Here is a 26748-nt window from a genome sequence, read left to right as displayed (position 1 = left end):
GTGACATCACACCATCGGACCAATCAGCAGCGGCCATGAGCCTGTCTTATTTCCCTCTTTCACCGGACGCACAGAGTACGGCTTTTTTTACACCTCCTGCTCCCGGACCGACATTATATATAATATTACATACGTTATATTCTTATATATCATATAAATAACAAATATATACATATAAACATGTGTTATAAATGTTCCATAAAACATTTAACAACATAAAAATCAATGTTCCTTTAAGTTTATATATGTCTTTCCTATATTTTTAATACAGACACCTTTTTAAAAATGTTTTACCCTAGACAGGCGAGGAACCATATATGGTCACTTCATTGATCTTGATTTTCAACATAAAAATGTAATATTTTTAAAAATGTCACAAAAGTAAAAAAAGTCTTGTAGTGTCCTGCAATGACACTTTAGGGTTGAATCACTATTGTACTTGTGAATTTCCAAGTATTTCAATGAGTGCCTGATAAAGGGTTAACACAGGTTGTGTTGTAGGAATCCAACAACACTCACCTGATTTGCCGCAGTGAGTCGATCTTTACTCGGTCATAGCCTCCATAATCAACATATCTGATCTCCACTTCATTGTTTTCTTTATAGAAGGTGATGACCTGCGCTCTCCACCAGGCTCCTTCCACCGCTGGAGCTGCACAGATCACACCAACTGGACCACACACACACACACACACACACACACACACACACACACACACAAAGAGTGTTAATGCTGGGGAACTGGCTGTGTGGATTTGTTTGGCCAAATGGCAATTTGCACCGCACCCCCATTCACCCCTTTATTATTTACACCTTTATTTTCATTCATTTTATTCTACGCATCATGCTTCACCAATGGAAGCAAACATTTTATTTGCCCCATGGCCCGCATAGAATGGAAGTGAACGGGAAGTATTAATTGTTATGTTAAATTCTATGTTAAATTCTACGTCACATCCTGCTTAGCGTTCTATCCAATCAGCAACCAGGCTTTTTTCATGGGAGAAAAACAGCCCCGCCCCTTGGTGGTTGGTGGACTACTGGTGTAGAAAGTGCTTGACTAGATATGCAGGAGAGACGCATTTTAAAATGGAAATATCACCGACGATCAGGTAAATTTAATTGTGGCGGCCAAAATCATGATCACGATTAAAATTTGATTAATTGTGCAGCCCTATGGACATCACTTAAAATTGGTTAGCATCTAACATGTTTTACCTCCCAACAAAGGATTTGACCCTCTGAACCCCGAGCACTGTCGGGCTGTTCTTTGCTCGTGTCACATTTTACTGTCCTCTGCCTTACTTTTACTTTAACCCATTGAGGCCTAAAACGCCTGTAAAACCTCTGGGCGATTTTAAAATCAGCCCCTAAAACCTGATGTTTTTCTGGAAATTCAACAGAAGTGTCAACGCTTCTACTAAATAATAGATTTTTCAGCCTCTGTAGCAGATAGAAATGAAATTCAAAAAGTATTTGAGAGACTATACAAATACTACAAAACGATGTATACGCTTTCCAGGCTTCAATGGGTTAATATATAATAAAAGCCCTGCACCTCTATGGAATCAGCACCATCATGGCTAGAAGTGGGAATAACTCTTAAATGTCTTTTTAGCAGTAAAACAGAGTTATGTCATATATCACAAAAAAGCAAAGTGAATTTCACTGGTTAATTATTGTTAAAAAACTGGAACAACCTGGAAAGGGTGCCTTGCTCAAGGGCACTTAAGTCCTTGACCTGTCAGTCCTGGGATACACTCACACATGCGGTTTTAAAGTACTTGTTCTTCTGCATTAGACATCTACAGTGTTATTCACACATACAGTACAGGCCAAAAGTTTGGACACACCTTCTCATTCATTGCGTTTTCTTTATTTTCATGACTATTTACATTGTAGATTCTCACTGAAGGCATCAAAACTATGAATAAACACATATGGAATTATGTACTTAACAAAAAAGTGTGAAATAACTGAAAACATGTCTTGTGTTTTAGATTCCTCAAAGTAACCACCCTTTGCTTACTAGAATATAAGACATGTTTTCAGTTATTTCACACTTTTTTGTTCAGTACATAATTCCACATGTGTTCATTAATAGTTTTGATGAATCTACAATGTAAATAGTCATGAAAATAAAGGAAACGCATTGAATGAGAAGGTGTGTCCAAACTTTTGGCCTGTACTGTATGTGTGACCACAGCTTTGGTCTAAAGTGTATCATGGGAAAGACACGTTTACTACATGGAGGAGTTGAAAGTTTACTGGAAGTGCAGAAACATGCATCAGTGTACTTGGACTTGAAGCCCACTGTGTGCGTCACCTTCAGCGGGGGAGGGCAGGGCCGGGGTGCCCGGCTGGGAGTAGCAGAGGAACATCTGCTGGTCGAGGCTTCGCAGAGCGTGGTAGGTGGGATGGGTGTGCTGCTGGACAAAGACGTGACCGGCTGACACAATGTTCACCACTATGACTTCAACGGTCACTCCACTGGGGAGCAGAAGCTGAGAAGACAAATGACACAAGACAAACCGTTAACGTCCATGATCCAGTCTGCATTCCCCATGGCTTCATTCAGAAATAGAATGCAGCTTCCTCCAGGTTTCTAATGAGACCAGAGCAGTGCCAGAGTGCAGGAAACGTTTGCCACAGTGAAATGCAACATTATGCTGCAATTTAAAGGATTGGCCAGAAGATATTAACAATTCTGCTTTATCAGTCAGCAAATATAAACTAAATGCATTAACTTCAGAACCTTTAGAAAGGTTGCACTGCTGCAGGTGAAAGAATTTCACAGGTCACAGAATATGATGCAACGACAGCAGGACAATGAGACGGGGTTATGCAACCGGGTGACAACAAATGTTACAAGAGAAAACGGGAGGTGCTGATTGGCCGAAGAGGCGCTCTGTGTATCTGTGCTCGATTGCTCTGCCTCAACTACCCGGATGTTCGTGGCAGAAAATTGAAATTTAATTTTGCGAACTGAATTTGAATTGTGAGAACTGAAATTGAATTGTGAGAGCTGAATGTTCAGTTCCAAACTAATAAATTAAATTTTCAAATTACAATTCAGATTCGGTTTTTCAATGCAATGATTCAAATTGAACCATACAAATTTAAATTATGTGATTCAAATTCAGTTTTTTAATGCAATTATTCAAGTTAAGCAATTTAAATTCAAATATAAATAATTCAAATTCAGTTTCAGCAACTAGGGTTACAGCCGACCGCTATATCAAAACTACTTTGCCTATTATCAGAAACTGCTTTGATATTCATGCACTTGAGTTTGGCAGCAATAGAGGAACCACATACAACTTCATGCATTCAACAGCTGTGATATGCAGCACTGTTTTTAAATAATGAGCCACACTCCTACATAAAGGTCCCAAAATGCTATAAACTCACTCTCTACTTTAAGCTGTCCAGCCTTAACCATTTTTGTTAAAAAACAAAACAAAAAAAAAAACAAGAAAAACCCTGTTGTGGCTAGGGATGATGTCGATCGAGCGGCGACTGATCAGATCGGCCCGATATGATAAAAAAAACGATCGATCTAAAAATCAGATCAAAGGTTAAAATCACCGATCCGATCGCATTATACATACATGTGCTTAACAAGTGTTTGTTATGGTGTGATATACATTCCGGATCCAAAGGTGGCGGTAGTGCGCCGAAACGCTGCCGCTTTAAAACGAAGAAGAAGTGTTGTGTTGTGGTCACGCAGCCTGCATGCACCTACACACACCAACAACATGTCTGCCATATGGAACTTTTTCAAAGTGAGTGAGTCCGATGTCACACATGCTAGCTGCAATTTATGCAATCGTTTATACATTTTGAGAAATGTTAGTGTGAGAGTGAGCAATAATAATATGTTACACTGTACTCTGTAACAATGTGCAATAATGCCAACAATGTTCAGACTGGCATTTTGAGTTTGTTTAGCCTGTTAAATAGGCTTATTTTATACGATATTTGCAACAATACAGCAATTTAAAATGGATAGTATCAATAAATGAGTGAACTTTCAACATGAAGCTCTTGCCTGTTCTTGACTGCCCTATAGAGGCCATGTTGGCATATTGTTTTCCACAGTGCCACTGCTGCTATGAAGGAATATTAAAGTTACTGCTATGCAATAAATAAAGGTCAATCTAGGTAATCTAGTAGTATCTAGTAAATAAATGATATTAGATCATAAATGAAAGACTATAGGCCTGTGCATGAGGGGATGAATTGATGGGGGGGAAACAAGAGTAAAATATTCATATTAATATCGTCCCATGTGATCGATCGGTTCTGATCGGTAATCGGATCGGTGAGGCTTTAGGTGATCGTATCGGTCCCAAAAAACCTGATCGGACCATCTCTGGTTGTAGCAGCTAAAGTCAGTCCAGCTGAGTAGATGTCGGCGCCACAGAGCCTACACTTACCCAGGACGTCATGGGAAGCGATGGCAATGTGAGTGGAGGCGGCGGCGGTGCATAAAGGTTGGTCAAGTCCAGGTCTTTAAACTTTTTCCCAATCAAGGACAGAGCTTTGTCAACCTGCTGCTGCGTACCTGGAGAGGAATACAAGTCAAAGTTTTAGCTGTGGCTCAAAACAACACTCCATCCCACCAACTAGGGGAAGTGTGGCCCCCCTGACTCACCCTCTATGTGACAGATCTGGAACTCCTGTGTATAAGGCAGGGTGGAGATGTAGATCTTTGCACCAGAGTTCTGCTTCAGGAAACTCACATACCTTCCCTGCTTCCCTATTAACCGCCCTACAAGATGCTGGAACAGGAAGACAGGCACAGACAACAACACGTTAGAAGGACAGTTCCCTTATACAACATGTTGACATTTTATAAGAATGTGAAGCAAACCCAGAGTGGAGCCACGGATCACACTTTACTAAATGGAAAAAAAAAACAAATGGACATCTAGGGCTGCACGATTATGGCCAAAATGATAATCACGATTATTTTGATCACTATTGTAATCACGATTATTCATCCTGTTATGGAAAACATCTGTATTTTTATTGCACTAGTTTTAAACAAACAATAGGAACAGTTTTTAGTGTGTGCACAGAGTGTCTGAGTGAGGTTTGCACTGTCTACAGCAGCAGCCTCTACGTTCAGCCCAGTCTGCCAGGCACAAAGAACATCTCCAGAAACAAGAGAACAGTCCTGTTGGAGAAATAAGAGTACTATAAAAGAATAAAAGGAGTGCACAAACTGTAGGCCAGTGTGCTGCTTGGCTGGTGGCGTCACTGCACACGCCCAAAAACTGTATTCTAAAAAGGCAGACCTCAGGGGGTGACAGTCAATGTGCTGGGCTAATTCTTGTCTCATTTGTGGCCTTCTTCAAATTCAGTGCCATATGGTTGTTTTCAAAGCTTTATAAGTTAGGCGGGTTCACGTGAACTGTGCTGGCCAAATAATATGCTATGACTAAAACCACATTCCAATTCTCTGTTTGAGAAAGAAGGTTAACTGTTAAAAAGAAAGGCATACTAACTGGAGATAAAGCTAAAGACACATTTTCAGGAGTACAACACACTTAAGCAAGCTTTTATTTTTCGCTCTTTGAATATTATTTTTGGTGTTGATAGAGAAAACATCGATCCAAGAACGAACTCCTGTTCGTTTTTGGGTATGGCTTCTTGAAACTTTTTGGTGCGTCTTCCCATGATACATGTACCAAATTTCGTTTCTCTACGACAAACCTGTTTCAGGGGCTCAATTCTAGGGGGCGCTAGTAGGTCATTTTGCCACGCCCATTTCTGAAACCAATGAAATACGTAAATTTTCGACGGGATTGAATTTTGTCCCAAGTTTGGAGAGTTTTGGAATATGATTGAGCCTTCAGAAATTAATTTGCCGTTATAATAATAAATGGACCAATTTCAATTGGGTCCTCACACCAATGGTGCTTGGTCCCTAATAATTAATAAAAATAATAACAACAACAACAACCCCTTGGACTTGAACATGCTGGCTAATGTATGGAATTTAAACGGAAATTAGCAACAATTTTGTGTAAATATTCCATTTCAACATGGTCAACCCCCAATAACATAAAATACAAACTTGTTTATACTTAACAACATTCACTCCAGTGATATGGTGGACCATATAAAAAGGCTTGATATCATATCACACTGATCATTTATGGATTTACTTCTTATACCAGGTGTTCCGACTCACCTTTGGCACCTCAATCTCCCAGATGATGAGCTCAGAGCTGGAGGAGGCAGTGTGGTTGTTCTGGCTTTCCCCAGCACCCATAGTGCAGCCGCTGTCCACCGAGTCCATACTGTTCACATCAGAGCCTAGAGACACACACACAATCATCAGCACCTTTAACAATAACATTTACAACAACATAGAAGTTTCAGGGTCGATTGTGTTTACAGTAGGGGTGTGCCACGTATCGTTCGCGATAATATTGGTATATTTTTTTATGGTTAAAAAAAAAAATGCATATCATGACATTGGAAACATTCCTACTTCTTGATGCAGTGGTTAAAGTTGTTTTAATCACAAAAAGCTATTTACTCCCTGTCGCTAAAAACATGCAGCTTTCAAAATAAGAGCAGTGTGTTAAGAGAATACACCACAGAATTTACAAGATTGTCAAAATAAGATGCCTTAAATAAAACCTACAAGAACCTTTATTCTCCTTTACAATATTTCATTAAAATATGCCCCCAGAACCCCTAAATGGTTATTTTTATTATTTGCTCATACTCAAGAGTAATTTTAAATTTAACAGTAAATTTAAAATCTAAAATGTAGTGTGAAGTGCAAATCTCAACAGTTTCCAAATACAAAAAAATATTTATACAGACTAAAAAATAAATAAATCATATTTTCTATATCTTTTTAGGCATTTCCTAATATCAAGAATATCGTTATCGCAAAAAATGGCTGCAATATCGTGATATTCTTTTAGGGCCATATCGCCCACGCCTAGTTTACAGGGTGTCTAACGTATCATTAACAGGAATCACTTTAGACATCTGGAAGATTCTGGAGAGAACTACATCTACATTGGCTTTTACATCACATGCCACCTGGTCACATTTAGCAAGAAATATAGGGGTCAATGACGTGATGTAACCCATTGTCAGCTGGTGTAACCAGTATTTTTTTCCATAAAAATCTGATATCTATATCTATATTAGGGTTGTCAAAAGTATCGATACTCAAAAAGTATCGATACTAAAACATTGTATTCGGATACAATACTCATTTTCAAAAGTATGAAAATGCACAGCATACAACTTCAAAATATTGTTATAATTGTTATTGTTTATTGTATTTATATATTTTTTGCACTACCTCAGACCTGAAGCTTGTTAGCATAGTTGCAGTTTCTATTTGTACAACTGTTTTTTTGTTTTTTTTAACATTTTTTATTTTTATTTTGTGAGAGCATTTGTACAACTGTTTTTTATTATAAATATTTAACTTGTGGTTCTGTTGCATTTTTTTTGTTAATAAAAATATTTCTGTTAAATTTTGGGGTCTTTGTTTTTATCCTTGTGGTATCGAAAATGGTATCGAGTATCGAATATTTTCCCGAGTATCGTATCGAGTTGAAAATTTTAGTATTGTGACAACCCTAATCTATATACAGGAAAATAAAAGTGAACTAAAATGAGAAAAAAATACAATCCACGTTTACATTGCAACATTATGGTACATAACAAATTTTACATTATTTGTCAAAGCTTTAGAAAAAAATTTTTGTTTTCAGAATATGTTCTGCTCAATATTGACGAAATGTGTACATGTAGAAATACTCAGAAATATGCTTTTTTTAAATTAAGTAATTATTTGTATAAGTCCAATTAAATACACTGTAGGTGGAAAAAGTATTTCATATTTATCATTCTTTTGTGGTTACACCATTTGACATCTTGCCAACCCTTATTTGTCAATGACCCATAGATGTAACGATTAGTACTGAGCAAGTACAACATTATGTGTATCTGAGCTACTCATTAATCTGAATGGCCGTGGCAAGCAGATTCATTTAAGCCTCAACTTGAGGGTTGAACATAAGCTGCTATATTTATTATTCATTAAAAACTATTTACAGAACAGATATATTTATTATTTATTTAAAACTATTTACAGAACAGACTCAGACCTGAGATTCAGATCAACATTTTCCATCACAAGAGCAAGAAAAGTATTTACAGACCACGACTACCCCACATGGATTTTCCTTCATTATGAGAAGTGTAGCTGGTTTGACACTTTTTAGCTGACAAATAACAATTAGATAATGAAAATGCACTTGTGAAGTGTATTCTGCTAATGTTGCTGAGTTTTTTTTCATTGTGTTTTCCTCCTTTCCTCCCTCATGTTGTGCTGCATTTCTTTCTCTTCATCTCTGTCAGCCTGTCCTGTTCACCTCTCTCATATTGTCTGTGTGTTTTTTATATGTTTTGGACGGGTTGAAGGCAAATTTTCGTTGTACTACCCTGTGCAATGACAATAAAGGCTTTCTCTGGCTTTCTGAAAATAACAGCTTTTTCCGACCATACTAAACAAAGCAGACAGCAAGTAGCAACGACATATAAGTCACCAAAAGTCAGCTCTGCAAATAGAAATAGACCACAAGTCAATTCAGTTTTCAAGGCGTATTAAATCAAGCAAAATGCTGTGTATGTGTGTGTGTTCAACAGTCTGATTTCAGTCCACTCAAAAAGAACCTGCTTTGTTTTATCACAACTGCAGAACAGTTTAGTCCTGATCCAGTTCACAACAACAAAAAGAAAATCAACTCAAAAGTCCACTCTAGGTTTTTGTATGGATGCCCTCAAAACAACACATCAGGAAATCCAAAGGGAGACAACAGTATCAGTATTTGCGGTTCAGTAACAGTGATTATTTGGAATATATACTAGATTTTATTTACTCATGGTACTGACGATCAGACAGGCAGCTTAAGAATGCTGCAAACCGACAAGGAAATGCTCCTGACACAAACGTTTTGGCAACACCTGGAGAATCTAGGGCTGAGGAATAAAACAGCAGGATTTGCAGTTAGCTAAGTGAATTCAGGGTTAACCCTGGTTAACCTTGGTTTTCTGCCAGACAACAGTGGTTAACTTCTTACCGGGGTAAATCCCAATGGGAACTAAAGGTCATTTTCACCGACTCTGCTTAGGTTATATTCAAGATAAGAGATAAATTCAGACGGCGGTTCAGATGGTAGATCGTTTGTCCAGTGATCGGAGGGTTGGTGGTTCGATCCCAGACCATGGCAGCCTACATGTCGAAGTATTCTTGAGCAAGATACTGAACCCCAGATTGCTGAACGGTGTGTGAATGAATTCCCAATGGTGGCAGGTGGCACTTAAAAACCTTGAAAATGAATTTCATATACAAGAGAAACTGGCATTGTAACTGAAATATATACACTTGAATCAGTATTGGATTGAAACCTTGTGAATCGGAATTGGGCCGATTAAAAAAAAAAAAAAATTAGTGGCAAAAGCCAGCCCTAGGTAAGGTATAATCTATGCTTTCCATATTTCCTTTTTATGAAAAAGAAATCTTGTCTCGACTTCAAAAGAGAAAAAAAAGAGACTGAATTTTGAAAAGACTGAAGCCTTGATCTCTGGTAAGCACACTGTTTGAGGTCTTCTCACCAATAACATTTTATGATTTGACCCTGGAGTCTACTGGACATTTAAAGACTGCTCACGCCAACTGTACATGACCAAATTGTTTAAACTTGCGGCCTCCCTACTTAACCAGCTTGGTCCGCGTCACCGGGTAGCTTAGCATGCTTTGCACAGTGAACTAGTCTCTTCGAATACACAATGAATAAGAGAAAAGTTTTTAGTAGTAATACTAGGACAGTTGTCAAAAGTATCAATACTTTGAGTATCGATTACTTTTTCGGTACTAAAATGTTGTATCCGAATACAATACTCATTTTCAAAATGATCGATCCCACAACTTATTAAGCAGCTAAACCATACAACCTCAAAATATTGTTCTAATTGTTATTGTTTATTGTATTTTTTTTTTTTTTTGCAGGACCTCAGACCTAAAGCGTGTTATCATAGTTGCAGTTTCTTTTTGCACAAGTGTTTTTTATTATAAATATTTAACCTGTGGTTCTGTTCATTTTTACATGTTGTATTTTTCTTGTTAATAAAAATATTTCTGTTAAATTTTGGGGTCTCTGTTTTATCTTTGTGGTATCGAATATTTTCCTGGGTATCGGTATTGAGTTGAAAATTTTAGTATTGTGACAACCCTAAGTACTAGTTCGGATGGAAGTAGGTTTAAGAAGTTTAAGAGGACAGCAAGAGGTTTTAAGAAGTTTTCCTTTTGAAAATGAATAAATAATTCTGTACAACTCCTGTCTGAACTAAATAAATGAGGAAAAAGGAGCAGGACATTTAAAAAAAAAAAAAAAGTCATCTCCGTTAGGAAAGCCATTATTGGTCAGTAAATGTATCTACTGAATGCTACGATAAAGTCTTTGTAAAACATAAATAAGTATCATGATTGTGTATGAAAAGGACATCCTCGAAAGGTTCAGTTATTCAACCAACAAGGAAGGATCCCCATTTTGCCATTACAAAGAAATGTGACTGTTGTAGCTGTTAACTCATTCTGTTTCGATAGTTTGTGCACAATGCCATTAGGGCTGGGTGATATGGCCCTAAAAGAATATCACGATATTGCAGGCATTTTTTGCGGTAACGATATTCTTGACAATATTAGGAAATACCTAAAAAGATATAGAAAATGTGATTTTTTTTTAGTCTGTATAAATAAATAAATAAAAATCTAAAATGTAGTTTGAAGTGCAAATCTCAACACTTGCCAAATAGAAAAAATTTACTCTTGACTCTTGAGTATGAGAAAATAATAAAAATAACCATTTAGGGGTTCCGGGGGCATATTTAAATGACATTTTGTAAAAGAGAATAAAGGTTCTCGTATGTTTTATTTAAGGCATCTTATTTTGACGGTCTTCTTGTAAATTCTGTGGTGGATTCTCTTAACAAACTGTGCTCTTATTTTGAAAGCTGCAAGTAGCTTTTTTATGAGTAAAACAACTTTAACCACTACATCAAGAAGTAGGAATGTTGCCAATATCATGATATGCATTTTTTTTAACTATAAAAAAAAAAATACCGTTATTATTGTGAACGATACGATATGGCACACCCCTAAATGCCATTTTCTTTTTAACTAGTCAAATGGGTTGGTGAACAGTTCAACATCTGTCTACTCTCAGTATATTTCCATGGGCTGTGATATTACTCACTGACACCAACTACAGCTAAGAGAACAATACTTTTAAATCATTGTTTGGAAACTATAATGCTGCGCTTAGCTGAAATTATTTTTCTAGAACAGAGGGCCTCAATCTTTTTTAGTCAAGGACCCCTCACAAAAAAGAGAATATGCTGAAGACTTTCTCATGCATGTCCCTTGGAATAATTTAGTTTGTCGTTACCTGCAACCAAGTTCCTCTGTACCACCTGCACAAGTGTGAACAGCAAAAGACTCTTTAGTGCAGTCTGAAACATCACTGAGAAGAAGAACGGCAAGATTGCTAACACAGCAGAGATGCTGAGTAAGAGTACATGTAACTGAATGTAGCAGCACTTTAACAAGTTTTCCCCTCCCCATATTCAAGTATTTTTGCGATAACGATATTCTTTACATTAAAAAATACTGAAAAATGTATAGAAAATATTTTTTAGTCTCTAGAAATAAATAAAAATCATACAATAAAATAAAAATCAATCATAAATCTAAATGTAGTGTAAACTGCAAATCTCAACAGTTGCCAAATACATATAATGTACTCCTGACTCTTGAGTATAAGCAAATAATAAAAAAATAACCATCTAGGGGGTAAGGGCCCCCCCCTGAAAGAAAATTTAGCACATTTTATAGTACAATTTGATCAATCTCATCATAAATGTAAGCAATCACCTCATATAACATTTTTCACAGTCAACAGGGCTTTCCACTAGGACATGGAGCAGCCAGACTGTGTTGACAAACAGCTGGTTAGGGGTTCTGGGGGCATGTCCCCCTGGAGAATTTTTTTTGGTAATGCTTTATAATAAGGTCCTTAATAACCATTAATTAACAAGTAATAATGCATTGTTCTCGCTTTAGATTTGGTAGTTGCAAAAAGCATAGTTAACTTATAATAGATGAGCAATAAAGTATATTTTAATATCAATAAGCAAACAAAATAAGATTATAAAGGCATGGCAAAGACATAATGGGTGGGTCATGGGTGTTTGTAATGCCATTATTAACACTTATATCAGCTTATAAACACAATAATGTTAATAAGCATCTTGTGAGGACTTACAAGGGCCTTATTACTTGTTAATTAATGGTTATTACAAGGACCTTAATATAAAGAGTTACCTTTTTTTTTCATAAAAGCCCAAATTTGGTGCCACTATTCATCATATACACTGATCTTAATCATTGCCAATTTTAATTAATTATTGTATAGAAGAATAAGGGGTTATGTTGCATGTTTTATTTCAGGCATCTTATTTTGACAGTCTTTTTTAAAATTCTGTGGCGGATTCTGTGCTCTTATTTTGAAAGCTGCATTTGTTTAGCGACAGGAAGTAATAGATTTTTGTGATTAAAACTATTTTATTTGTTAGCTAATGTTAGCTAACGAGCTGACGGCCCGTACAGGTTGATGGTATTTAGTTCGGCTTGCATACACACAGACAGACAGACAGCCGTTTGTTTTGAAGCGCAGTGGGAGGGCAGCTCGGTAAACTCAGTGCATGTGTGTGTGAGTGCGCAGGCATGTCTCGAAGGAGGGCGGAGAGGTGGGTCGGGTTTTTGACTGACTGACTGACGGGTGACAGACACTCTGCCGAGCAGAACACAGAGCAAAATAACTTTATATTATTATTATATATTACGTAGATATACTCTCAGTAGCTTGAAATATGACGTTAGGGCAGCACATGAGACTATAGCGGGTCGTCACAGTTAGTGGTGTCAACAATAATTGATTCGGCGATGCATCGCAATGCAGGGCATGCACGATTCAGCATCGATGCGGCAAAGTGCCATAATCGAATATGTTTATTTCCTGTCCTCCAGTGGAAAGTTGTGGGGGACAGGGTGGGAATTTCACACTCTGGCTTTGATGCCCTGTGAAAAAATGTTCAATTTACGGCCAAGATGGCCTTTGCGCCCCTGTCAAAGTTCCAGTAAACACAACGCTAACCCGACCCACTCCCCTTCCTTTGAGACGTGTAAGCATCAACACATGGCTTATTTGAATATTCCAATGAGCCATGTGTTGATGCGCCACACAGGTAAGCTAGCTGGACAAGGTGTTTTGATATGTTGTGACTGAAGTATGTGGTATTATTTGACAGAACTTAACATTTACGTTTTTATAGAAAGTACTATTGATAGGTAATTACCATTGTATTTGCCTATTTAAAGTCGACTCATTAACGTTAAATTTTTGCGTCATAAAAACTAGCGATAGCTAGCTAGGTGGGATAGCGCTAACGTCTTCCCTACCTCAGGAACAAGGGCTCGACATTTAGCTGATGTAACCTTCACCTCAGCAGGTTCCTTTTTTATGGCAGGAGGAGGCATTTCTCTTTCTTTACTTTTAGATGAACTCAGGCAGGAGATTCATTTTGCCATCTTTTCAAAATATAGCCAATAAAATCTATTGTTATTAGGCCTATCTGACTGCTTGTATTGCCTCATGACTGACGAAAAATGTCCCTTGTTGTGTGCAGTATAATTGTGATGCATCGCAATGCATCGTAGAATCGAATTGAATCGAATCGTTACCTGGTGAATCGTAATCGAATCGAATTTTGAGGGCAGTGCCAATGCACACCCCTAGTCAGTCTAGGTAATTAATGGGAAACCCGTACACCACTTATGTATATTCAATTTTTTACCCATAAAAAAAAAAAATACACCGATATAATCGTTAACGATACGATATGTCACACCCCTAAATAGTATACTAATTTTATTACGCTGCACTTAACATCCAACAAATTAAAACACAATTCTGCTAAGCTAGTACACAACTTCAAAGTGGATTTGTTAATATATTGATTCATTAAAATGCATCACTATGTGGAAATAATAAGTTATGGTGGTCAAGACATTTTGATACTGCTTTGTCACGTGCAAGTCATAATCATACTTAGTACTACTACAACTCTATAAACTTTCTTCATTTTTATAAATCCTCAACATTACTAATGTTTTTCTTCAACAGCAGCAGCATCACACTCAACTCTATTAACAGCCTACACGAGTCTTGTGTTTTACCTGCAACACTAGCATTTTAATGCCTTCGTATGTCATCTGTGATGATCAATCATCAAATGTCAATACAGTCAGAGAAATAAAAAGTGAGCCTCCGGGCCTCAATACATTAAAATTCCTAGAGCACCACAGAGCATCTCCTGCTCGACTGTTGTCAGGGAGTGCTTTGAGCCCAAGTCCTTCATTGTACTGCAGCATCTTGGTTCAAAAGTAGCAGACTTTACTAATATTTCCCAGAGCTGAATGCACTGGAACAGCAAACAGAAAGAAGTTGTGCCGTTCCATGTCAAGATGCCCCCTGTTTCTATCCCATCTCTTTTTTGAGAAAAGATTATTGTTAACCAATGAAACAAATCACTGACATTTAGGGGGGAAAAAATCCATTATCAGTTTGGCTACATCCAGCAACAACTCAATGGTTAATGGTAGAGTACAGGTTGGCGTGCAATACAACAACATTTTTTAGAAACACTGTCTATTCTTTTCAACCTGTTTTCTTATATAACCAAATTGTCAGATGTGATCAGGTTTATTCTTATGTGACAAGGTCAGCTAATGGTGGTCAGATGATGTTACCATGTCCAAAATCAAATGCCTTAAAGAGAACAGTTATTTATCGTGCTATCAGTTATTGGAATAATTGCCCACTGAATATACGTGAACTGAATAGTAAAGTATCTTTTAATTATGACTTGAGAATGCACTATTTAAATTTGTGAGTAGTGAATTAACATATTTACTGTATGAAAATGAGAATTAATGTAATACATATGAATGTAATAACTTATTTGGAATGATTTCTGATGATGTATATAATAATGTCTACAATGTTTAATTGTTAAGTGATTTTTGTTTTGTCTTGTGGACCCCAGGAAGACTAGCTCGTCCCACTTTTGGTGACAGCTAATGGGGATCTTTTTAACAATAAACAATAAACAACACTTGTTACACCACAACATAGATAATTGTCAGATTGCTGCCTCACCTCCAGATTGGTCCGTCTCCACCTCACACGCGCCGTGAGCTCCGTTCCGAAGGCCCATCCCATTGAGCCTCTTTATCTCACACACAGCATCCACAGAGTTTTCTTCAGTTACGGCCAACACAGAGGCCTCCGTGGCAGCCTCAACCAGTGACTGAGGCTGTGTGGCTTCTCTTGCCGACAAGTCTGTAACCTGGATCGCATCCATTTGGTTGTCAAACATGCTGTTCTGGAGGTCCTCGCTGCTGATGCCGTCCTCAGAGTGGCATGTGCTGCAGGCTGAATCGTCAGCCAGCGCAGCTGCTTCGTCACCTTTCAGTTTTATGTTTAGCAAAGGGGTGCTTTGTGCTGCTTGGTGCGACGGTGTTAGCCACTGGCCTCTCTGTGCATGGTTTGTCTGATGAACTCTGTGATTGGCCTCAACGGGCTCCCATACTGGAGCCGAGGGGCATCCGTTAGGCGTCCCTTGCTCTTCCTTCTCTGTGGCCTCTCTAGATTCGTATCCTGTCTGAGAGGCACATGTCAGCAGTTGGGAGCATAGTCTGCCACTAGCCAGTGGTGGGCTGCTACTGCAGCTTGGCTGGCTGGTTTCTGTCACCTGGCAGCTGGTTACACCAAAGACCTCCTGGGTGGCTGCAGAGATGACCTCACTTATAAGTCCAGCTGCTAAAAACTCCAGATCCTGGTCCTTCCCGTGGCAACTGTGAACCTGGATGTCCTCTTGGCTGTCTGATAGGCCGGTGGCGTCTTGGACCGTTGTCAGGGCTGTGGAGGTGGGGGCCGGGGAGGTAGGTGTGCTGGTTAGAATATGTTGGTGGAACTCCTGCGCCGTCAGCTCTGTGTCTTGAGAGTCGACCTCTGATGGGATCACTCTCTGCACTTTGGCCGAGGTGACCGCACCGACAGCCATCTCATCGTGTGTGTTAACAGTGCTGTAGTGCTTAGCGACTTCTCCTTCTGGCTCCGGCCTCTCTGCGTCAGAAAGGTGTGTTATTGTGGGGGAGCAGCTGGTGACTTTGGTAGACTGGCAGGGCAGGATGACCTCTTCTACTGTGGCTTCTGGAGCAGAGGCTGCATCTTTGACTAGGTGTCTCTCCAGCTCTTTTACCAAGGCAGGTGTCGAGCTTTGCTCTGGGTCTATTTGGTGTTTCAATGACACCTGCAGGCCGTCTTCTTTGCCGGGTGAGAGTAGAGTCGAGGCCAGGGGTTTATGCACTTCCTCTTGTCTTATTCTGCCGAGGTGAGGGGCAGCTTCTTCAGAACTTTGTTTCAGTGAAGGAGCCGCTTCAGTGTCCTGGGCATGGCTCTGGGAAATATTCTCATGTTCTGTTCTCAGGTTACTGACCTTTGGAGGTCTGTGGGTGGGGCTTTCTATGTCATTTGTTGGGGATATAGTGCCTTTGTCAAGCAAACCGTTGCTACCCTCTGCTGGAGATGCTCTTAGGCCCATGTCGGTCTGAGCCCCCTCTGGGCTGTCATGGCTGATGAGCCGCTCTTTCTTCCGCGAGATGTACCACCACCAGCCGATCAGTGCAAGAACTCCAGGAAGTGTGTAGGGCACAACAGAACGAAACCTCAGCGGCATTTCCTCAGGACACTAACAGCTACACCTGAAAGTTACAAGCACACATACAGGTTTGTATTAGTTGAGGGACATTTCACATGAAATAGATACGATAGATATACTTTATTTATCCCAAGCTGGGAAATTACAGTGTAGCAGCAGCATTACACACAGAGACAATGACAACACAATTAAATAAAAAGAACAACCTAGGCATACTTCAAGCAATAAAATATAAAAATACAAGAAAATACAATAAAAAATAAAGTGTCTAAAGAAGGAGTATGTATTAAGGAGTAGAATAGAATTCCAGTGCAGAATAAATATGAATATACAGTATAAAAATGTTGGTGCTATGAAACAAATAAGGTGCAATGAACAGTGTGCATAAAAAATAAAATAAAATAAAATCTAGAGCAAAGCTGGATAAACTTGTCTTGATCTGCATGTTGATTTAAGCTTTAGCCTTTCACACAACATATACTGGGAAATATTCTAGATACCATGTGACCCTAGAAAGACTCCGTAGTATGAAAACAGTTCATCAAATCTTCATTATTGTCAAACCTCTTTGGAAATATATAAATGATATTACTAACACTATTATAGATAAAGTTCTTCCCTTATGTCCTATTCTATATCGTATTGGATCTAATCCCAACATTTTAGTTTCATTTCAGCAGAAAAGAATAATACTAGCAGATTCTACTGCTGCCAAGAAAACCATTAAAAAAATAACTAAAAGAACTGGTTTGAACCTGTCACGAATTTCAAGAGAACCTGGCTTTTATTGTTTTTTGATGTCTGTCTTCTTGAGAGGTCAACAGCCAGGATTAATAATGCTAGACCTGAAACCATACTCATCTGGTCTAAAGCCATTGCTGTGGTCCAAGGGTTACTTTGAATTTAGTTAACGTTTCATATGATTCTCTTTTTATCCTGGAATCTGTGCATATTACCAGTCTCTCTATATTTCTGTTTGGGTTTTTTTTTTGTTTTTGTTTTTTCGTTTTTGCCGTGTGGCTTTGTACTGGTGTATCGTTGCTTTCATTGTTGTTGTTGTGGTTGTCCTTTATATTATTCTATGCATGTTATTTGTGTGTACATTATGTCTAATTTGTAAATATGTTTCTGAGTCTTTGTTGTCTAGAAGTGTCTATTAGTGTCTTGTTTTCATATTGTGGCTCCTAATAAGTACTCCACTGTTCTTTTTTTTTTAATTTGTTAATAAAAAAATTAAAAAAAAATCTTCATTCTAAAAAAAGCATTCCATGGTGGGCTTCATGTGACACACAACACTTTGATATCGTCCTCCAACAGTAGGAATGTCCTCTGCAGATTTTTCTGTCCCAATCCAAAACCTTTATGCTGAGTATTGGTCTATATCATGTCCAACCTACAACTTTAAGACTAATTCTCCACATAATGCAGCTACACAGAACACAATTGACCTACAGTAGACTCACGTTACAGTATATTTTATGATTTGATGTCTTGACTTCTCACAAACTTCGCAATAGTAATATGTAATTTCCTATGATAGACATGTAATATTTTACTGTGCCAGGGAACTTTGGACAAGATTTCAACAGCCATTTTTTGTATCATGAAGACAAAACAAAAAGTCTAATGCCGTTTTGAACTTTATCAGCAGCTCTGGGGCTCCCCTGAACTACAGCATCCCAGTTTGTGTCCAATCAGGAAGCTGTCATCTCCAATAAAAGGCTACAAACACCACCCAGCTAGCAAGTTCTGTTAATTTAATGTGCTCCACTCTACACATGCAGCCAAAACAGAATAAGAAAAGACATTGAGGTTCATATAGCTGATGCCCAATCCACCCAAAAAATGTAATCACTATAATGCAATTGGTTAGGGCGTCCCTACTAGGGTTGTCACGATACTAGATTTTCAACTCGATACCGATACTCAGGAAAGTACTCGATACCATTTTCGATACAAGGATAAAAACAAAGACCCCAAAATTTAACAGAAATATTTTTGACAACAAGAAAAATGCAACATGTAAAAATGAACAGAACCACAGGTTAAATATTTATAATAAAAAACAGTTGTGCAAAAAGAAACTGCAATTATGATAACCAGCTTCAGGTCTGAGGTAGTGCAAAAAATAAATACAATAAACAATAACAATTAGAACAATATTTTGTATGCTGTGCACATTAGGCTGGGACTTCATGAGAGAAAATAACACTTTTCATCGATACTTTTGAAATGAGTATCGTATCCGGGTACAACGTTTTAGTATCGATACTTTCTTGACCCTAGTCCCTAGTCGATACTTTCTTGACCCTAGAACTAAGAAGATCTCTAAAAGAAAAAAAATGCAGTTGTCAATGTACATGACACTATATTATATGAAAAGAAAAGTAAATGTTTACCAACCCACCCAGTACCTTCCTACAAATCAGTTCAGGCCGTTTGGACCGCCTCTACTCAGCCTGAGCAGAAGGGGTGTCCCCGCAGAGAGCACCAGGAAAAAAACACTGCAGGGTCATCCTGCAATAAAGTTGATCGTTGCTCAACTTTTGCTCCAACACAAAAACAATGTCAAATAATTACCCTGTTCTCGCAGCAAAATTATCCAGAATCTTGTCTCTGCTGTGCAGTGCACTGCTGCTCACAAATGTCCTTGCAATGCCAGGGCGTTTCATTTTATTTTAAGTTTTTACACTACTTTTAACAACCAATTATTATTTGCAATATGCCAAAATAGTGACACAGACTATGGACTGGGTGGAAGGTTTTGACTTACAAAATGGTCAGCTTGTACTTAAGAAATCAGCCCTGACTGAAGACACTGGAACAGCCCTCTGCATACCTAATTCCTGGTGTGGTGCCAAACAGGAGGTGACTTTCTGTCCATGTTAAAAAAAGGACGTGTGCACATGCCTTTCCTTAACAAACCTAGCCAAGCCTGCCTCCACCAGGAGGAATGCATCACATGGTCTGGATGTGCCTCAATCATATCCCGCCATGCTCCCAGACACGGCTGTTATTGGCAGCTACACTCACATACATACACTCATATATATATATATATATGGACTTTTGACCTCTATGACTGCTGACACTCCCACCTGTTCTACATAATCAACTGCTGGCCCTGCAGGCTAGCACCAGAGTCCTGGGATATAGTTTCAACATTGAGTAAGAGATCAAATCTCTATAGGATTTTGTTGTGCAACACAACAGAAGATAAGTTAAGAAGTTAATGTGCATTTATAAAATCAAACTAAAACTGTGCTAAAGAGCCCGACCAATATGGGATTTTTACTACTGATTTTAGAGGGGAAAATTCTTTGATAACTGATATGGTGACAGATTTTTTTATCTGGATTGTGCACCAGTTTTTCACCACTCTGCAAATATACCCAGAGAGTTACTTTCTCAAACTTAAAATATTTACATTGGTATACATTATAAAAGAATTATTTAAATTGTCAGCCAATTCTATACATAACTGAGAAAATAAATAAATAGGAATGAAATAAATAGATAAACATTGCTGTTCAGTGTAAGTCAATTTCTATTAAGAAAATAAAATAAATTAACACCATGCCAATATTTTCTACACTATATATTATGAAAAAAAAAAAATGGCACATATGGGACAGCATGTACACCAACACCGATATGCCTTTGATAGGCCGATATTATCAGTCAACTGATATCTGTCTGCCTCTACCGTGCTATTCATAAAGTGACACGCTTTGGAAATCCCCTAATTATCGTGTTTCTTTAATGGTTTAGCTGAAATTCATTTCGACACAATCCACAGTATTTTATAATTTAAATGCCCTGTAGGAACTCTCCTCTAACAAAGTCAACATTTGGGCTAGAAGCTGTAAACACATGGATGTGCTGAGGCTCTGGCCCTCATTTTGAATAATGCATAGCCAAGAAGAGTCATTCCCAAAGAGGTGGGAAAGACTACACCATCCACGCATCAGAGTGATATGTGCATGATTGGATTGTTCTTTACAAGGGTATAAAATTGCAGGATAAAGTTACCCGACACATTTCTGTTCATTTCTCAAAAACTTTGTATAAAAACATCACCCTGTTGATATTTGGCCTTTGATTTAATAATTTCTACACATAATTTTATCAATTAGTTCCTGCAGAATCACTGTAGAGTTACTGTAGCATTAGGACCTAATGTTACAGGCATGTGTAGGAAGTCTACACTGTAAAAATGTCCCGTTGTTTTTACAGAAAAAAACTGGCAGCTGTGGTTACCAGAATATTTCTGTAGAAAATACAGTACATGTCAACATCTTTACAGAACTTGTACATTTTACATCCTAAAACTGTAGTAATTTTCTAAAATAATACAGTTTAAAGTTGTAGATTATACCGTCCTTTACGGCTAATTTAACAGGATGATGCTGCTTTTATACTAATTATTTATGCAAAATTAACATGCAGATTTTGCTTATTGTGCATTGAATACCAGTAAATTAACATTCAGTTATTATTTATTGTACACTGACTGAATACCAGTAAAATTTACAAGTTGTTCTGTAAAATTGTTTACATTTGTACTGTATTTTTTGCAGAATTAACCACTGCTGCCATTTTTTTCTGTAAAAGCAACAATTTTTTTTTACAGTGTAGTCAATTAGGAAGAAACCCACAGCTTTAGCAACTGATAGCACCTAGATTTTAGTAAGGAGATGTTCTCACGCTACTGAATTAATTCCCTCAAACCCATTTTATTTTTCCTGGTCTCCTTCATACACCTACAAACAGCTTTGACACTACACTGAATGCTGCAGCAGTGCTCCTTGTTGTGCAAAAGAACTAAGCAAGAACAATTGAGGTTATGGGGTTTATTACAGATGCAGTTTAATATTTAACTGAGAGATACAAGGATATATCCTGTGTTTAGCTGCTTATAACATTTTAAACACTGTATTTGAATCCACTGAACGCTCCAACAGGAAGGATTCTGAAAAACTTTGTCTTTTACAGCCCAGCCACATGTTGATCCCTAAGAAAAAAGCAACAGTTATGATATCCATATGATATGCAGTTTAATATTGTATCAGTAATTGAACTGCTGAATCTCCTATGAGGTTTATACTCGATTCATTTAAAAAAATTTTAAAAATAACATGCTTTTCCACAAAGAAAACATAATTTAAGAAACCGACTCGGGCTTTATTAAAGCACAACTTGATTGAACTGGGATCTTAAATTATGAACCACAGACTTCACTAAATTATTGTAATCTGATTTAATTTATACTCAAAATTGCTGCTCTGGCTTTAATTATTCATCAGATTTTTGGCAATATAAATAAGACTTGTAGACAAATGATTATAATGTCTGCAAATGTCTATATCAAGTAGAAAAGTTAAATGGACTGTCCCTGAGCGCCAAAAATAGAAATTACATGCTCAAAGAAATGTCCTGTGTACAGTAAGTCAGCGGCTCAGACCTGCGATGGCAAATTTCACCTGCAATGTTCACTGTATAATACATTACATTTCTTTAAAACTATTAGAACCAATAACTCTGCCTTTCACTAACTGTTTTTAATGTTTTTGCATGTGTTTTGTCTGTGCCGTTTTGTGTTCTCTCTGTACTCTCGACATCATTGTAAATGAGCGGTTGCCCTGAATGATTCCTAGAGAAAATAAATAAAGGATAAATTAAATTTCTGAATGAACACATTAAATCTTTCCATGAGAACACTAAACTAAAACAGAAAGGTACTGATCAGCCTGTATACTTATGTGCCTATGAAATGGTGGCCCACACTACATTCACCTTGGACAAGGTTACCAGCAGTTCAGCAGTGAAACTAATCTACAGCGCTGCTTACAGGTCAGACTGCTGTTCACTGGTGCTTTCTTGACCTCAGAGTTAAGACTCAGACTGTGACCTTGGTGTTCACAAAGGGGAGGGGCCAGGCTGTACTCACATGACACAACCTTCCTGTCATATATTTTCAAAATTGAATTTCCCCAAATGCACACGGTGCCTAGTACAACACGACTGAACGTTATCACCAATAAGGTTAATCATGGTTAGTTCAGTGTTGCATGTAAACAGTACAGTAGATTGCACTGTGTACCTGTGAAACTTGACTTTATTATAATTCGTCCCCACATTTCGCTGACGTGTGGCGTTAGCCATTGACACCTACAAGAGAATGGTGTGTATTCTTCGTTCTGATTATTATAACATTTCAACTTAATGGGCACATGAGTGACTTATGTGGTCTGGCCAAAAGATGGGACGGGACATACATGAGTCAGTGACAAATAACGGTTGGCAAGTATCAAATGGTGTAACCACAAAAAAAAAAAAGATAAATATTAAATACTTCATCCACCTACATTGTATGTAAGTGGACTTATACGTAATAATAATTAAAAAAATAATAATAATTAAAAAAATAATAATTACCGGTACTTAATTTAAAAAACCCCAACAAATTAATTTATTTTTTTAGTATTTCTATATTTACACATTTCGTCAATATTGAGCAGAACATATTCTAAATACAACCACTTTTTTTTCAAAAGTTTTGTCAAATTATGTAAAAAAAATTATTACAAACCATAGTGTTGCAATGTAAATGTGGATTGCATTTTTTCTCATTTTAGTTCACATTTATTTCCCTATATATATAAAATCAGATTTTTATGGGGAAATAATAACTGGTTACACCAACTGACACTGGGTTAGATCACGTCATTGACCCACTGACGTCACACTGCTAGAGGCACGTTTATACTATGGTTCATGTTAGCTACAACCACAGGCTAATCCCCAATTCACCAAAACCATACCAAAATAGTATCGTTGTCGTTTACAATCCCACAATGGGAGTTAGCACACTGACTCACCGGGCTGTGTCCTGGTCCCGGTGGTAACGATGCTAACTTTCAGCGACTTAAAGCCAAACCATTCCAGCTAGCGTTAGCCGCGTGCTAAAAATACTCACAATGACTGAGTGTGGCTCGTAATAAATAATTCCGGTAGAGTTGTCGCGTGCAGCGTGCAGGTCAAGCTCCATGCGACCTTTAAAAACACGTCGTTTGACGTTACGACCATTTAATCACAACTTAGAGCAGCTAATGGACTTAATAGGCAGCTAGCAAGTACAAAGACCACAGCTCAGTGAACTACACTCAGAGTTGTGGTGGTTTGTGTTTTCTGGCAGTGGGCTAGGGGGGATGGCATGTTACACACATCTAAATGCATGTAGAAATAAAACTCATGTTCTTATCCTCCTAACTAACAAGAGTACCTTTATATTTGCACACCTAAATACACCAACACTGCTTTTGAGTGCCTTAGAGACCAGTGCAAGCTATATTTGATAGAAACGTGTGGGTGGTAAGTTAGCAAGCATGGGAGAACAAAGTATAGAAACTATAACATAATAGGTGTTGCTAGAAGCCTGATTTGAATGCCGAATTAACCAGAAAGCCCTAAACATTCACCAAAGAATAAATATCCAGTACTAACGTGGAGAACATTTTGCCGGCAGGGTGGTAAGTGTGAATTGCCAGATATAAACAGAGACTCTGGCACAACGCGGTGTGGTCTTAAATGTAGCAGGAGGTGGTTGTGACTGAATAAAGCATGGCTGGTAGGAGGCCGCAGTGCACGATACAAAGTGTGAACTTAGCAGGCTAGCGCTGCATACTGGTTACAAAGCTAAACCGTCTATGAACATTAACCCTTTATGGGGCAAAGAACCATATATGGTAACTTCTGTGGGTATCCAAATGGGCCCCCCACATGGCTCTCTGTAAAGTCGTAGAACCACATGGATTTCACCCAAACCATTCAGCTTAGATCAGGAGATCTATCTCATGGTATCTCACCAATCAGTATAATAATAATAATAATAATAATAATAACTCAATTGACCTTGATTTGCAACAAAAGAATGAGACATTTTGAAAAAAAAAGTCACAAAAGTCTTGTATTATCCTGCAATAACACTTGATTGGGTTGACATTTTCAAATTCCAATTATTTCAATGAGTGTCCTATGGCAGCTAATCGCACTAGGATGGCTGGGTTACACTATTCCAGTCGCATGTATAGTGCCACTTCAGACCATATGGCGTTAGGCCACAACATATAGGCAGCACATCACATCACATAGCATGCGATGTGCAACCAAATGCACCAGCGGGGCTCGTCCCGGACTGACGCAGGGTTTAAGGACGCTTCTGTCCTGCATGGGCCTCAGACCTTCGCTTAGCTTACTAGCCGGCCTGGCGACAATGCTAGCCCACTAACTTAAATTTCCACTGCTGACAACCTATAAGCACTTGCTACCATTCAAGGCACATGGCCCCGTTGTTGGTAACTGCATAGAGACGGCACGGGAAAAGGAAATAGGATAATCTAAGTTACACAACATGGAAATAGGCTAACCGGACTGTGCTGACTGTTCAAGTTAAAGAAAGATGTGTATGCTAGTTGTTCAATGACATGGGATTACTGCACTCAGCCGGTGAAACAGTAAACCCTAGACAGCTTGCACAGACCGGTGGTAATGTCAATGAATGAGTTTTTGTACACTGTGCGTGTCTTGCAGCCCTGTGAGTTGATTTGAACTAAGTCACGCTGTGAGAACATGATGCAGATCGCTATAGGTTGGAAGGTCTTTCCCCTCGCTTGATAAATACGCTCTTTCGTCTCCACAGTTTTTTATTTACTTACAGTATTTTAGGGTCCTTGGTGCCGCCACGATGAGACCAATTCTGACAAAATGAGGTTTTTCAAACGTGTCCCTGTGGAAAGTCAATCTCTCCTCCCCACGTGTTGACCGACGAGCAGCACCAGTCTAAAAAAAACAGACTAAACAGCTGGTCAAGTCTCGCGATACTCAGGGGTTCAAGCCGTCTGTAGTCCCGCGTTAACTGAGATTGCAGTAAAGTCGCCTATTTCAGACAGGCACTGCACCCCTTTACGTTATCTGATGGCTCTTTAACATATGATTATCTGAATAAGCAGGCAATCCTACAACATTTTGACCTGCTAACACTTCCTTATAACTTTCAAAACGGCGCAAGTGAGAGTTCAATGCAGTGAGATCAACCCAAGGGCTGCAGCTGCACAAGGTTAAAGGGTTAAACCCACAGACAGAGAGAGAGAGAGAGAGAGAGAGAGAGAGAGAGAGAGAGAGAGAGAGAGAGAGAGAGAGAGCGTTAGTTATGCTACCAATACTGCCCTACAAAGTCTAACTGCAGTAACTACATTTTTGGTCAAAATTGAGTTATAACTAAAAATGAACTGCTTGATGTGTGTTTTATCTTGTGACAAAGTTTTAGATTTCAATTTTGCTTTATCTCAGAGAAACAATTAAAAATTGCAGTAGGCCTAACTACAAAATCCAACATAAGTAAGTTCACTTACCATGGACTGCTATCTATCTATCTATCTATAGATAGATATGGACTGCTATCTATCTATCTATATATATATATATATATATATATATATATAAATTTGTATATATATATATAATATATATATATATAAATATATATATATAAATTTGTATATATATATATAATATATATATAAATATATATAAATTTGTATATATATATATATACAAATTTATACATAAAACCAAAGCCAACTGTAGTTAGTTCACCACGGTCTGTTTCAGTGTTGCCTTGTTTTTCTTCATTGTGTTGAATAGTGAAGACACGGAGAATAGAAATTATAAGGTTATTTGATAGGGAGATTATTATCGAGATAGTGACTTTGTAAAAAAAAGTAAGATATGATCATATTAAGACTCAAATATAACATTACTTTATAGTATTACGTCTTAAATACACAAATATTTGAA

General features: G+C 38.0%; 1 protein-coding gene across 1 annotated transcript in view; it reads right to left on the bottom strand.

Moving 5' to 3' along the window:
• Positions 1–25963, bottom strand: part of akap1b (A kinase (PRKA) anchor protein 1b) — a 32103-nt gene extending 6140 nt beyond the window's left edge. The window contains exons 1-7 of the mRNA XM_059331045.1: positions 25608–25963; positions 15327–16933; positions 6203–6327; positions 4658–4784; positions 4440–4567; positions 2327–2504; positions 520–670 (exon numbers count right to left, since the gene is read on the bottom strand). Of these exons, the coding sequence (XP_059187028.1) occupies positions 520–670; positions 2327–2504; positions 4440–4567; positions 4658–4784; positions 6203–6327; positions 15327–16908 (2291 nt within the window). The 5' untranslated portion in view covers positions 16909–16933; positions 25608–25963. The remainder of the gene's footprint in view (positions 1–519; positions 671–2326; positions 2505–4439; positions 4568–4657; positions 4785–6202; positions 6328–15326; positions 16934–25607) is intronic.
• Between the last annotated feature and the right edge of the window lie 785 nt (positions 25964–26748).

This window comes from Centropristis striata, chromosome 4 (assembly GCF_030273125.1).
Source record: "Centropristis striata isolate RG_2023a ecotype Rhode Island chromosome 4, C.striata_1.0, whole genome shotgun sequence".
Taxonomy (NCBI): Eukaryota; Metazoa; Chordata; class Actinopteri; order Perciformes; family Serranidae; genus Centropristis; species Centropristis striata.
The sequence above is the reverse complement of the archived record's forward strand: the minus strand, read 5'-3'. Positions and strand labels throughout refer to the sequence as shown.